The sequence below is a fragment of the Ochotona curzoniae genome, unplaced genomic scaffold (assembly GCF_017591425.1).
Source record: "Ochotona curzoniae isolate NIBS_2020 unplaced genomic scaffold, NIBS_Ocur_1.0 scaffold_4701, whole genome shotgun sequence".
In the NCBI taxonomy this organism is placed as follows: domain Eukaryota; kingdom Metazoa; phylum Chordata; class Mammalia; order Lagomorpha; family Ochotonidae; genus Ochotona; species Ochotona curzoniae.
In genome coordinates this window covers 20,272,966-20,288,126 of record NW_024467122.1, presented here as the reverse complement: position 1 = coordinate 20,288,126, position 15,161 = coordinate 20,272,966, and the positions used below count along the sequence as shown (strand labels likewise).

Here is a 15,161-nt window from a genome sequence, read left to right as displayed (position 1 = left end):
ATGCCAGGTCCTCATCTTGGTTTTTAAATAAACTGATTCAAATCCTCCTTTTGAGTAGTAGCCTAATATAATGAAATAACATGAAATGAAATAATGAAATAACCATAACAAACTTCTGCTTCTTAAGACCCTATAGTTAAGCATTTATAAGGATCACTCTAGTTCATACTGATTCTTATTCTAAAAGTGACATTAGTGCAGGTTCTGTTTTAGCTTTGATAGGTAGTACAATGAGTTCTTATAATTTTGCCTACATGTTATAAAAAAAAATCAAGAAATACTTAGGAAGGAATGTCAAACAGCCACAACTAAAGCTTTTTTGATTTTTGTATGTTAAAATGGACTAATAAACCTGAGATGAACAATGACAATGTGCTAGCACCACCAATTGGAAATGGCAAAGTGGGGAGCCCCTGTCACTTCATATATTTTAGCAGGTTGCAAAAAAAAAAAAAACCAAAACCAAAACAAACAAAAACAAAAAAACCACAACACACCGTAATTGATTTGTCTCAATTTTAAAGTCTGAGAATAAACTTCCCTGTCTTTTCAAAGCCTTCACTGAGCTGTGTGACAAAAATCCTAGGCCACCAATCATTACTAGAAAGCAAGGAGACACTGAAATAGAAAAGCTTAAAGGCCACACCAGTGAAACTTCCATTTAAATCACACTGAATTTTCTAAGAAGTTGAGGAAGAAAAAGAAAAAATAAGGAAAAAGGAAACTTCGTTGTTTGAGAAAGCAACAAAAGTTGAAGAGTATGTTTGAAAATCTATCAGGTGTATAGAGTAATTGGTAACAACTAAGATCTCTGACTGTCAGGACATTTTCTTTGGTAAAATAATTTGTATCAAAATGTCTCTGGTAAACTGACATCATAAAGCATGTGAGGGTTCTTGAAAAAGTTTATGGAGAAATAAAATCAGGAGAAAATAACATTTCATATATACATCATTCCCAGGGCTTATTTGGGAAATAATATACTCAATTGTTTTGAAAAGCGCCCACATGGGCTGTACTTAAGTACTATGTTTTTCCCCCTGGGTAAAAGCATCAATATCCTAACATGAGGCAAAAACACTCACCTGTGCCAATCTCTGTAAACCACGAAGATGTAGAATTCAAATTGATTGTCTCAAACTGAACTACCTGATTTGCTTCAGTGCCCTTGCTAATAGCTACACAGACCATGGGATATTCTTGTTCTGGGATGACCAGCATTTCAAAAACATTCAAAGGACTTGGCAAAGGAAAATCAAAGTGCTGCAAGAAATAAATAACAGAACTGTAATTCAGTTACTCTCTTCCAATTCACACTATTGCTGAATAAAGTCAGGAGAACAGCTTCCCTTTTCTTATTATCTAATCATGGCCAGTTTTGTAGAACTAACCATGTTGACCTTTATGGCTATAATGGTTCTGGAAATTAATTAACAAACAAAAATTTCCTAATCAAACAGAAATATACATATAAATGATAGATATGCTCACCCTCCATGGGTAATAGTAAAGGGACCTTATAATTTTAGCTTGAGTCATATAAGAGTATTTTCTAGAGAAAAAAATGTAGATATACTAAGTGTATGTATACCTTGATTAACATGAACTTCTGCATCGGCTCATACCACTGGAGTAAAACAATGCCGGACTGTAAAGCTCCACAGAGGTACTTGTGTCCTGTGTAAGGGTTTCTGACTAGAAACAAACAAAAAACCAAGACATACTTAGAACAACAAATATCTTTATATTTATATATTTAGTCAATTAAAAGCAACAACTGAATGATTCTCACCTAAAAGTTAACTTAGCTTTCATTATAAAGGCAGGGCAGGGAAGAAACAATGAAACGTGATGATATTAAAACCAAAACATAGAGGGAGGGAAGACGTGATTATATAGCTGTTAAAGTATTGATTCTGTTAACTAGTGTGACAAGAGTAGGCAAAAAAAGCTTTGTTACATTTTCACTTCTCCCTTATCTCAACTTTTAAATTAGGTACATTTATTTCTCAGTACCTTCACTATGCTAGGTGGTTCTTCATTTTTTTTTTAAGAGTAATTTATCTGATAGGTGGAATGAGACTGAGAGCGACAATGATATTATGAGACACACAGTGTTGGACACTATGGTTTGAAAACTCTAGGGCACTGTGCTCTGAGTAAACATTAAGGGCATTAGCTCCAAACATTTCTAGGCCTTATTTCTATACATTTTTGTGCTTAAATGACACTGCCACTCTTCATCAAAATCAGAGTTTAAAAAAAAAATCTGGGCCCGGCAGCGTGGCCTAGTGGCTAAAGTCCTCACCTTGAAGGCACTGGATCCCATATGAGCACTGGTTCTAATCCCTGCAGCTCCACTTCCCATCCAGCTCCCTGCTTGTGGCCTGGGAAAGCAGTCGAGGACGGCCCAAAGCTTTGGGACCCTGCACCCGTGTGGGATACCCAGAAGAGGTTCCTGGATCCTGGCTTCGGATCGGCATAGCATCGGCCATTGCGCTCACTTGGGGAGTGAATCATCGGACAGAAGATCTTCCTCTCTGTCTCTCCTCCTCTCTGTATAGCTGACTTAACAATAAGTAAATAAATCTTTAAAAATAAATCTGTTTTCCTATTTGATTCTATGAAACTCTTCAGATTATTTTAAAAATTCTTTAAGTTCAAACTATCCAGTTTGAGAAACAGTACTTACCTATGCAACACTTGTGGCAGCCTTTTGTATCGGGAATCTTTGTTGTTAAAGCAAACTTTCTGAAAACATAAGACATTATAAATGTATTTACAATAGTGGTTATATACAGCAAGTTATTATCTATTTAAACATTTATCTATTTATTGCAGAGACACAGAGAGACAAAGACAGAGAAATAAACTATGAGCTCCCATCGGCTTATTCAACTCCCAAATGTTTCCAATAGCTTCAGAAGCTGGGAGCAAGTTCAGGTTTCCCATGTGGATGGCAGCTGCCCAACTATGTCACCCAGGCCTTCCAAGGGCCTTCAATAGCAGGAAGCTGGATTCAGGAGTAAGGATTTTATTTAACCCAGCATTTCAATACATGACATGGGCATCGTAACTTGTAGGTCAACGCCTACCCCATATATGTGCACATATATACATAGCTACATATAATTTATTTGCTGGAAATAGTGTCTTAAGAACTGGATATGAATCAGAAACTAAAGAGGCTAAAAAACAAAAACAAACAAAACAGAACTGTCTTGGACTCTGTGACTCCATACAATCTAATTTTAAGAGGACAGAGGTAGGGTCTGAGATTTTGTATCATAAAAATGCCACATACGCTTCACATGGATAAGCAAAGTTTCTTTTTCTGTTCTTTTGTTTTTCCATTTGTTTTGTTTTGTTTTGTTTAAATCCATCTGTCTTAAAAATAGATCCTAATTTCCTTTACCATCCAAAATGACATTTTGTACCTTGGCAGTATGCGGTCTGGAAATCTATGAGTTTGAATATGGGCAGCCAATCCTGGTTTTTTGGCTTGTTCAAACAAAGCTATAAGATTATGAGAATAGAGCTGGAAGGTTTTTCCTATAAAAGAAAAACATGTTATTTTTATTACAACAATTTACAGTATATAAATACAATTTTCAAGCTAAAGAAAATGCAATTACCTTCTAAAATGAGGAGTCCAGTAAGGTTCCAAAAGCCAAGCAATACAGAAAAACACACATAAAACAAAAACTCAGTTAATGCTACCTTGAAAGATAGTAACAGGTAAAGTAATTTTCAAGCAAGTAGGTGAATGTTTTGAATAAATTAAGTGTATTCTAACACTTGATCTGGGCAGAATATACACATCCTCAGTGATGTCACCATAGAAAAATAAATTGGTGGTCACTGTCATATAAAATCTTATACCATGGATTGACTGACAACGATGCCCATGTGATTATTTTAGTATAACACAGGAAACTATGATAAAAAGTGATCATGAATGAAGACTCAGACATAACATATTAAAAAACTAAGAAAATAAAACCAATATTATAAGCTACAATACATGACACCAGGGGTACAACTCCACAGAATCACAAATGCAGCCATTTTAAGGGTGTGATATGGTAAGCAGCTTCTTTTAATTCGTTATTCATGGTATGGTGGATATAACATAAAAGAGTATTAGAATTAGTATTAGTATTAGCATTAGTGTTAGTATTAGAAAACATGATCATCCTTAACAAAAGTCTCGCGTGTTCTTAGACTGGGCGCACTCTGTATAACATGGTATTTCCCCTCTCTTTCTTCTGTTTAGATTTAGCTACTTAGGTAGCTGGGCAACCAAATGTGCTCACAAATGCATGTGAACATTTTCTGCTTCTGAGCTCTGCTGTCTACCTGTTTTTAGCTTTATCAGTCATTTAAACAAGGCTATGGAAAGGCTAATAGGCTTACTTTCTACCTGCTTTCTCATAGAAATTTTACAGATGAAATGTAGCCTACGTAGTTCTTAAGTGCATTTCCAAAGACAAAGGAACAAAAATAGCCAGAGAAATCAAGAAAAATGATTTTACATGCCTATACTTTTCAACCATTAACTCAAAAAGAAAGGGTTTTAAACATTTTTTTTGTGATAACATGTTTTTAATTTACTTGATGGTCATAGGCTTAATGAATAAAGAATTCAACAAGCAGTAGGAAGACCTCTGTTCATTAATAAAATCCCAAGGTGTCAACTTCACTCATATATATTAAATGATTTGTACTCTACACATTAGCTACCACAAATCAGTGGTAGCATGTGACACTGTCTTTGCAGGACTGGTTCTGAGGCTTTTTAGAAACCACTTAAGCACAAGCAAACGATATGTGTTCATGAATGATGGAATTAGTTGAAATACCCATATTTCTGACAAATCTCTACTAGAGAGAAAAAATAATTAACTATTGTGGACTTTAACAGAATGAATTCAATCAGGAAACCTACAGGTAGTCATTTAAATGTAAAATATAAGGAAATATTTTTGGTAGGCAAGAATTTTTAAAGAAATTCAAAATATTACCCACCCAGCCTTTCAACTCCCAACAACCACTAAGAAGAAAAAAGGAAAAGCACAAGAAGTCAAGCTACACAAGGCTGCTCTGGGAGCTGACTTGTTTTGAAGAGTGTCAAGCATTATCCCAGAGGGTTAGCAGAAAAACATGAAATAAAAGAAGACACCTCTGGAAGATATCATACCTAATTCAGCACATTGTATATCACCTCATTTCATCCTCACAATGATGTCATGAGACCATTACAGTTACCCCACTGTCCTTTTTTTTTTTTTTTTTTAAGATTTATTTATTTTATTTGAAAAAGTTACAGACAAACACTCATCTTCCATCTGCTGGTTCACTCCCCAAATGGCTGCAACAGCCAGAGCTGGGCTGATCCAAAGCTGGAAACCAGTAGTTTCATTTAGGTTTCCCAGGTGGACACAGGGTCCCAAGTTCTTGGGCCATCCTCGACTGCTTTCCCAGACCATTAACAGGGAGCTGGATTGGAACTAGAGCAGCCAGCACCAGGCCTAGCATCCATATGGGTTGCCGGTACATTCCCGACTCATTGTCCTCATTTTATAATTAAGAAAACTGAGGCTGAGGCAGGGAAAATGACTGGCTTGAGATCACACAGAAGAGGGGTGCCTTTGCTTCACCTTCCAGAATGTCAATTCTCCAGGTAAGCAACAGGCCTTGAGGAAGGGAATGGCCTGGGGCAGTCACTGCCTTACCACCCAGAGGCCAAGATGCTGGGTAGGTTTGGGAAGCGCTGCTCTAACCGAAGACATGCTCAAAGCTTCGTCCCATGCTAAGAAGCAGGAAATACAAAGCCCATTTACTGTACTACATTGCAGTTACACAGACTAAAAAGCCACATTTTAAAACACTGAACATTAAAATTACATTTCTTTGGTTAATAAATTTACATTTTTCTATCATATAGTTTATTCTTTACCGTTACATACATACCTGATAATGACATTAAAGTATTATTGATAACATAGAGCCAGGTACACTTTCGTGGAAATAACTACAGAAAAATGAAGAAAGATAATTAACCCCCTTAATTTCCATTCTGTCTCTCTCCTCCAAATTAACAACATTCTTAAGTAACTATATCATCTTTCAGGACATCAGCGTCATTTTTGTGGGAAAAATTTAATACATTTATGGAAAAATTTCATTTTTAAAAATATTTAGTTCCTAAAAATCCAATTGGAGACCAGCAAACTGATGTAAAATTAAGATACTACTTTTATTCTGTATGTCATTACCTGTTCCATGGTTGCCTCATGTAGCTCATTGAGATTCAATGTGTAAATTCCATCTTCAGTTCCAAAAATAATGTATTGATCTAAAATAGTTGATAAATTACCAAAATTTACTATCACTATTGAAACCATTCACTGAAATAATGGTTTTATGTTGTAATGGCATTAAAATCAATTATCTATCCATCCATCCATCTATCCACCCACCCATCCAAGTAAAATCATTTTCTAAAATCAGGGAATTTTCTTAAAATCTTATCTCCAATTATTGCTTTATCAATACAGTATATGTTAGATGAATTCTCTCAGACTTCATCTTTACATAATCATTCCTCCTTCAACGTTACTTTCATTTCTTCTATTGTAGTAGTGAATTTTTGCAACGGAATCTTAAATGATGTTTTGAACAAGGAAAATGTACCAAGAACAAAGTGTAAATCATGACACACTAGAAAAAAAATGAGTACAATTTAAAGTCCACATCTTGGTTTCTATACACCATTTTTCACACACATACACAAAAAACACCTAGAACTTCTTGGAAAAAAGAAAGATTCCTATTCTGAGGCAAGGAGAGTTTAAGATGAACAAAGATATCTTACTGTGCTATAAAATACTCAAAAAACTATGAGGATATTGTCTAACACCGCTCAAAGACTCTGGGACAATTTAAGTGTAAAAATCAATTAATAATAGGTAGATGGTATCTTACTGAATTCAATAAAAAAATGTGCCAACTGATACAAATACATAAGTTAATAAGAAGTATAGAAAAAACTAGTGCTTATGGACTGTCAATGGACAGTGAAATTAATGAGCAGAAATCTTATTAGCAAGAGCCAAGTGAGCCTCTACCTGGCACAACACCAATTTCTTCATAAACAGAGAGGCAAAAAGTATAACTAGACAGTGGGCAAAGCTAATGTCTATCAGTTTAATTAACTGATCAACATCAATAATATCCGGACAAGCTACTATCATGTGCCTAATGAATGAAGTACTGAGAACAGCAGTATAATATTTGTGTTGTCCTAAAAATAAAAACATAAACCTGGTCTAAGCGATTTCTTAGACAATTCCAAATTAAGGGAAATTTTACAAAAGAAGTGAAAATTAGGAGAAAAAGAAAGATGAAGAACTTTCCTAGATTAAGGAAGCTTAAGATAAAACATACAATATTGAGTATCAGCATAAAGATATTACCGGGATAATAAAATTAAAAAATGGATTTTGGGTTAAAACACAGATTCTTTCAACACGTGAATTGTGTCTGCTCGATCCTTCATTCTTCATAAGTAGAATCTGTCCTTCTCTGAAATGTTTAAATTATAATCTTGAATTTCCTTTACTCCTACATATACTTCATTTTTTTAAAACAAGTATCTTATATATATTCCTTAAGACATTAACACTGAAACAAAACAATTATCAAATGTACAGATTTTACTGATTCAGCTGACAAATTATCACTATATAGTCCTTGGACGATGAAAGAAATTTCATGGATACAATCAATTGTGGTATCTTTTTAGTCTTCAGTACAGAATAGTTCCTGTAAACTCTTTAATTTTAATGCCTGTAAATGAAAACTATCTATACAGATTGTTGCAGGTTTCTGTACCCTTTAGTTTCTAAGGTCAGATTTTGAAAATAAACCTCAAATCACTGGTTGCAAGGATCCTTTCATAAGAATTTCATAAGGCTATACATAAATGCTTTTACTATTTATGCACATAAAATTAGAAACTTTACCTTTTGTATCAGGATGTATCCAGGATGTTGCACAATTAATTTTCAAAGGGCAGCCATCAAAAACTTTTGAAAAACACGCTCCCATCTTATTTATAAAGAAAGAAATGTTGATTTGTTTAGATAATTTATATTTTGTTAGAAAATACGTAAGAGCATTATGAAATGTCAAGTTTACTCTTATTTTCAGGTAGTTATGGATTCATCCCAAAACTGAATTCATACCTTGGACACACTTTTATTCCTTCTACCAACAATGTCTACCATTCTTTCCTACTACAATCTACTAATTTAAGGCAAAAACAAGTTTACCATGATATCTAGATTTGCCAACTATACAGTATAGAAATTTTAAGTCAATGATTTTATTAAAAAATGTTATTGTGAGTATAATTTTAGCACAATTCTAAAATTGTTACAACAGACAAAAAGACTGATATGAATGTTAGACTTTCACTAAATAAAGTCTAATTTCTACAGCACCCATTCACAGGAGTGGCTGAAGCACCACATTTAGGCTCCTCTGAAGCATCGCTACATGTCTCCCATTCCTTTTCAGTGTACAGTCCAGTGTCCTTGTGGAAAAAGTGTGAAAATGGCTTCAGGAACAGAAGGCCACTAACGAAGTGAACGGATGCCATTATGATAAAATTAAGTTAGTCTTTGTAATTTTATCTGGGAATACAGCTGTCAGTATTTAGGAAATTTCAACATGCCAAATTTGAACTAATTCATTCAAGTAAGAGTACATGATTTGGTTCCTAAATTCCAATTATATCTAATTCTTTACAATGGTTCAAGGCACTTGATAGCAAACCTACTTCTGCTTGCTTCTATAGTAGAAAAAATAGCAAATAGTTCACATAAAAACATTTCTTACCAGCACTTTTGGGGTAGGTGGAAGGCCATTAATGGCTGGTTTCTGCAAGAAAAATGATTTTTTAATATAAGACTGCATAAGTCATGTTAGAAATTCACTTATTTAAATTCTTGAATTAAAGAGATTGTGCTCCTTAGTTGATAAACATGGTACCAGTTGCAGCTAATTCTAAAAGGCCTGTTAATACCTACAGGGAAGTCTCGTTTGTCCTTCTTCCGTGGTAACTGCGGTGCTTGTGCTGATCCTTCTGTGTTTTCACTCATCAGCTTGGAGATCCCATCCCCATTTCCTAAAGAAAGTCCAGAAAGAAAAGCTCAATGATCACACTTAAAGAGAGCACTTTTTGTGAAAAATAGGGTTTTTTCTTTAGTTACTATTTCCCACTTGGGTGATCCCTTATTATAAAATATGTTATTCAGATTTATTTATCTATTCTTTGAGAGTAAGTGAAAAGAGAAAAGGAGACGAGAAATTCCAAATGCTGGTTCACTTCCCAGATAACAACAACTAGGGTTCAGCCAAGCCAAAGTCAGGAGCCAGGAACTAGGAATTCCACTTGGGTCTCCCACGTGGGTGGCAGGAATCTGGGCAGTGCCCCATCACCCATTGCTCCCAGGTATATTAGCAGGATGCTGGGTCAGAAGTATGGAACAGTCAGGACTTAAACCAGGCACTCCAATATGGGATGCACATGATACTGGCTGTGACTTAACCCACCCACACCAATAAGGGAATATTTTCTATTGTTGGATGAATTAATTTATCCTGAGTATGTTTTTCTAGATCCTGTACAAGTAGCAGAGCAACTTCAGCAGCGTTTTAAATCTAGGGAAACAGAAAATTCTTACCCACATTGTGACAAAAATGAAAGCTGACATACTGATGCTGATACTCAAAGACTTTCATGATTGAACTTTATGTTTAGTCCTAAATTCCCTTTAAGTGTCAAACTTACACCATAGTAGATGGTACTTCAAATACAACTCAGATGGCCTGAGCTGATGCATTTACTCATGTCTTTCTTAGTCTGCAAGAAGGCCTGGTCAGCACTGGTCTACCTTCTGAAGATTCAACAAATTCTTTCCTATACTACAAGAAACCACTTCCTCTATCTGTTTGCCCTTTCCTTTTCAAAAATCTCTGGTCTTCTATTACTTATCATAGGTGTGGGAGACATACACAGTATTTTCTCCTCTGATGTTATGAGCTTATAGGTGTGAACTGTAAAGCCCCTAACCTTTTGGAGGAAGAAATACACATTCATCCTTTGGATTGTATAATATTCAGCAAGTAGTCAAAGCAGCGTTGAAGTGGGTAATATCTATTTATAGCCCACTCATATGGAATTCAAAGCTTCAATAAGCTTTAAATTCTCATGTAATTAAGAAAAAAAGATACTATTTAAGGTAAGAGTGAAGTGGATTTCTTCCCAGTGTTTACTTTGATTTATTTACCCAGATCACAGTATCTAGCTGTGTGCACTCCAGGGCTGCTGACACTGCCAGCCATACCAATAGAGGACGACTCTGCTACAGGACCATAGCTTGGGCTGCTCTGTCTTCTGAGCACATGGGGAGCCCTGCTGTCTGAATCAGGGCAACGTTTTATGGTTGATGATCTTTCGTCATCTGGGAGGTTGTCTTCAGGGTAACTGCTGATCCTTGGCTAGTAATAAGAAAATAAAAACATACTTTAAGAGATAATTAGTTACCATTAGCCCACAAATACTTCAGAAAGGAGAAAATGGATCTTCTTTTTTTTGTGCAGTTCCATTCACCGGCTTAAGTAAACAAGAGTTGAGTTCACTTCATATAACCAACAATCTGCCATGATTTTTAATCAGCATCAATCCACAACTGATGCAATTTTGATAAACAAAATTATGTCAACAATCAACAAAGTATTTAATAACTAGAAACAAACAAGGAAGAAGACTTAATGGAACACGACTCTACAAAGATGTCCATCTGCAGGAATAACAGAGAATGACAAATGATGAACTCTGGCTCCTCTTCAAATATTTTCACAAATGAGCAATACTGATTTTTGTCTTTTCCAAATAGTGACTACAAATATTCTATTTGTCATGAAATTTTCCTTACTGCATATTTTAAATATTCATATATTCCTGTTGAATATTACCTTTCTCTAAAATATTTGTTAGAGAATTCTGAATAAAATTGACCAAAATATTTCTAATTACATAACCAAAGGTTTACTGCTCAAAAGTAGCTTACCTTAGGAGGCAGAGGGGGTGGGATTGCACGTTTTGAGGTCGATCTAATATAAAAACACAATTTTGATAGTAATAAATGAGCAAAATATAAACAGATGCTATTAAATATGCATTAAAATTGAGCCTGGTGGCTAAAGTCCTTGCCTTGCACATGCCAGGATCCCATACGGATGCAGGTTCATTTCGTGGTGGCCCCACTTAACATCCAGCTCCCTGTTTGTAGCCTGGGAAAGCAGTCTAGGACAGCCCACTGCCTTCTGTACCTGCGTGGGAGACCCGGAAGAAGTTCCTGGCTCCTGGCTCGAGACTGGCTCAACTCTGAGCATTGTGGCCACTTTGGGGAATGAATCAATGCATGGAAGATGTTCCTCTCTGTTTCTCCTCTCTGTATATCTGACTCTCCAATAAAATAAAATAAATTTTTTAGAAAAAAATCTACTTACAATACCAGACATAATAAAAGACATTAAGAGCATTATGTGGAGGATAATGCTTTTAGGAAGACCAAGGACCTCATGTTGTTAAAATGTATTACTAGGACTTAAAGTACAGTTTATAAAGTGATTAAAAAGTCTTTTTTACATCATAGTATATTTTGCTAGATTTAATGTTTAATTAAAAATAAGTTCTTGACAACAAAATACTAGACACTACCATTGCTTATACCTGCAATGTCATGACACACATAAAGAGCAGTATGCTGGAGATGAGACTGTAGCTGAAGGACTGTATTATCGTAAGCTACAGGGGACAACAGCAAGGGGAGAAGAGGGAGGGAGAGATGGAAGGAGGAAGGGGAACCCTATACTTACAAAAGTGTGAAACGAAAAATAAGAATTAAAAGATCCCGTATTTACTAGCAGAAAGTAGACTCAGACTTTCAGAGACGGAGTACATAAATTCAAACAGATTATTTTTAAATCCTTTGCTACTCCAAAGTGTGTTTCCAGCAACACGAGCACATCCCAGGAACATACATTCTTAAAAATGCACACTGTAGAAGTGCTCACTCAGATTAGCCATTTTATTGAAAAAAAAAAAAAAAACTTATTTGGCAATCAGATTTACAGGGTAAGAATAAGAGAGGGCAGAGAGAGAGAGAGAGAGAGAGAGAGAGAGAGACAGAGAGACAGAGAGAATATGAATGCATCTTTCATTCTCTAGCTAACCCTCCAAATGGCCACAATGGTTAGAACTGTGCTAGATCCAAGCTAGGAGGCAGGGAGCTCCAGGTCTCCCATGTGAGTGCAGAGGCCCTAGCACTTGGGTCATCTTCTGCAGCTCATCTAGGCACATTAGCAGGGAGCTGGACTGCAAATGGAGCAGCCAGAAAAGCCAACAGGCACCCATATGGTATGCTGGCACTGCAGGCTACAGCTTAACCTGTTCATCTCCTGAATGTCCAATTTAAGCTCATCAGGTATACAACAGGCACTTAAGTCTGAGAAACACTGGATTTAGCCTAACTCAATGGTTTCTACACTTATGCAAAGTCACTGCAATAATTCCTGAAGCTTTTACAATTATTACTCTCCAGTCCCAAAGACAGTTTTCCACAACAGAGTATGGGCAACTTTCTCTATATAGGACCACTCAGTAAAGACTGTAGGTTTTGTGACATACACAGTGGTCACAGATATGCAACTCTGCCACTGTAGCACAAAAGCAGCTATAAATACACAATTTATCATGGCTGTACCCTAACAAACCTTCATTTTTGTATGTTGAGATCATTTCCATATATGACAAAAATAGTATTTAAACTTTTTTTTCAACACTAAAAGTCAAATACACTGTTCTTAAAGCATGGGGGATATCAAAACAAGGAAGGGGCTAGTTCTGGTCCTCCAGTCATACTTTGTGAACCCCAAATCTACAGCTTAATGTTGGAACCCAGGAATCTGTATTTCCAGAGTTATCCGAGTTACTGCACAAACAGCCTAGCAATAACTCACTGAAGGCAGACAGAACTTCTCAGGAAAGATAGGTCTAGGAGCCCCCTGTTTCCTAACTCTCCATGATTTCCTTTTTTTCCCCAATGATTCAAATTTCAATGCATTACATCATTACGCTCATTTTGATTAAAAAAACCAAATCCTTACTAAGCAACATATGATGCTATTCACACTGACAACACAGAACCATTTCAACTAAAAATTCAAATAAAAAATCCACCCAATACAGTCCCTATGCACAAATTAAAATAAGTAAATCAGAAAACTACTTACTTGCCAGTATTTGCACCATCAACAAAAGGATTCCAATGTAATACAAAGTTTGGGTCTGAGGATACTCCCTGTAAAGATTTTTAAAAAGTGGTAAAATGCTACTTTCTAACAACAAAAAAACCAAAAAGTTACTCCATACCAGACAGTAACTTCTATTTGCTCCAAGAAGAATATACCAGTGTAATGACTACTAACTATCTTAGTATTCAATCACTTTTTGAATATTCAGCTAGCTTTGCTTTGTCATTTGACCTATTTAGGTCAATGACTCATTATCAATTGAGAAAAATTTTAGAAATTCCACAAACACACTAAATGTGGCTCCAAATGTGACAAGTTCTCATGACTCATATGCTAGCATTTTCCAAAGCAAAAGAGAAAAAAATATCTTTGAGTTGGGTGTGTCACCAACCCTTTAAGCATGGAGAACTAAAGAGTTTATTATTAAATTTTTATTTATTGATGGATATACTCCTTTTCCCTCTTGGCATGGAACCTGAAGACTTCTTATTCAATGACATCTACAGTAAGAAGAGCACTGATTTTAAGTGTTAAGGAAGAGATACATTAAACGTAAGAAAAAATTGCTAAAAGCCATGTTTTATTAACTAAAATTTAAAGACATTAAAGACAGTTTCTAGACTGACTCTAATACTATCTTCCTTTTTTAATTCCTTTCTTCTAAGCAAAGAAAGGGTAACTAATGATCTCAAAACAAGCTCAATTTTATAAAAAGCTGTACTAACAAATAAGACTTTTGAAAAACAGTAAGGCAAGGTAAGGATACAGAACATACTGCACACTTCACAAAATTAGTAAGAGAAAAGGCCCTGTGACCTAAAGCTGGTGGTTTTCCCTGTGGTTAATAACTATGTGGCAATTCAGACTCTAGAGACAATGAACGGTTTCCATAGCATGCGACTTTATATCCTAATCAAAATGCACCTAAACTAGAAACTATTTCAAACTGTGAAAAGTACATTGTCAAAATGGATACTTAACAGAATATATTAATTTGTTCTGTAATCATAGCACACTTAAGTTTTTTCAAATTTTAATATGAACATACATAGAAACTCACAGTTCTTACCATTTCATCACGTGCTTCCGTTTCTTTTCTCAGAGGAGGCTCAAACTGTAATTTATCAACTGAAAAACACATAACAGACATGGATAAAATCAGTGTATTAAAGGTTTGGTATCTCAGGAATATAATGAGAAGTTTCTATGCTGGTAAAGAGACAAAGGATGTACAAGAAAGAACCAAAAGTCTCTCTCGTTTTTTTTCTTTCCTCTTTTTTTTTTTTTTTGATAACTACAATAGTAATCCCTTTTTATTCATCAAAAGAAAGTAATCTGACATCTTCCTATCATTTCTACTAAATTCTCTGTTGAAGTCAGAAAATTAAACAGCACATTTTTGCATAAAAGACATCTTTAAAACATTCATCAGAACTAGGTGACTAGGGAAAAATGCATTTAAAAAGCAATGTGACTTAGAATCACACTGTCCTTATCTTTAAAAACAAAAAACCCACAAATTACCTGCGTAATTCAATCACATTAAGCAAAATCAGGTTATAAAATTTTCACTGAATGGCCCAGCACAATAACCTAGCAGTTAAATCCTTGCCTTGCATGCACCAGGATCCCAATTGGGCACCAATTCATCTTTTGGCTGCTCCACTTCCTGTCCAGCTTTCTGCTTGTGCCCTGGGAAAGCAATGGAGGATGGCCCAAAGTCTTGGGACCCTATATCCATGTGGGAGACCCAGAGGAGGTTTCTGGCTCCT

The 15,161-nt window shown here is 35.6% G+C and overlaps 1 protein-coding gene across 1 annotated transcript in view; it reads right to left on the bottom strand.

Moving 5' to 3' along the window:
* The window catches only part of MAP4K5 (mitogen-activated protein kinase kinase kinase kinase 5), a 95,489-nt gene that overhangs the window by 18,500 nt on the left and 61,828 nt on the right, over window positions 1-15,161 (bottom strand). Inside the window, exons 14-27 of the mRNA XM_040970023.1 lie at window positions 14,459-14,517; window positions 13,369-13,436; window positions 11,142-11,184; window positions 10,416-10,569; window positions 9,096-9,193; window positions 8,905-8,946; window positions 8,028-8,112; window positions 6,279-6,358; window positions 5,974-6,034; window positions 3,636-3,638; window positions 3,438-3,552; window positions 2,693-2,751; window positions 1,592-1,695; window positions 1,086-1,263 (exon numbers count right to left, since the gene is read on the bottom strand). Coding sequence (XP_040825957.1) covers window positions 1,086-1,263; window positions 1,592-1,695; window positions 2,693-2,751; window positions 3,438-3,552; window positions 3,636-3,638; window positions 5,974-6,034; window positions 6,279-6,358; window positions 8,028-8,112; window positions 8,905-8,946; window positions 9,096-9,193; window positions 10,416-10,569; window positions 11,142-11,184; window positions 13,369-13,436; window positions 14,459-14,517 — 1,149 coding nt within the window. The remainder of the gene's footprint in view (window positions 1-1,085; window positions 1,264-1,591; window positions 1,696-2,692; window positions 2,752-3,437; window positions 3,553-3,635; window positions 3,639-5,973; window positions 6,035-6,278; window positions 6,359-8,027; window positions 8,113-8,904; window positions 8,947-9,095; window positions 9,194-10,415; window positions 10,570-11,141; window positions 11,185-13,368; window positions 13,437-14,458; window positions 14,518-15,161) is intronic.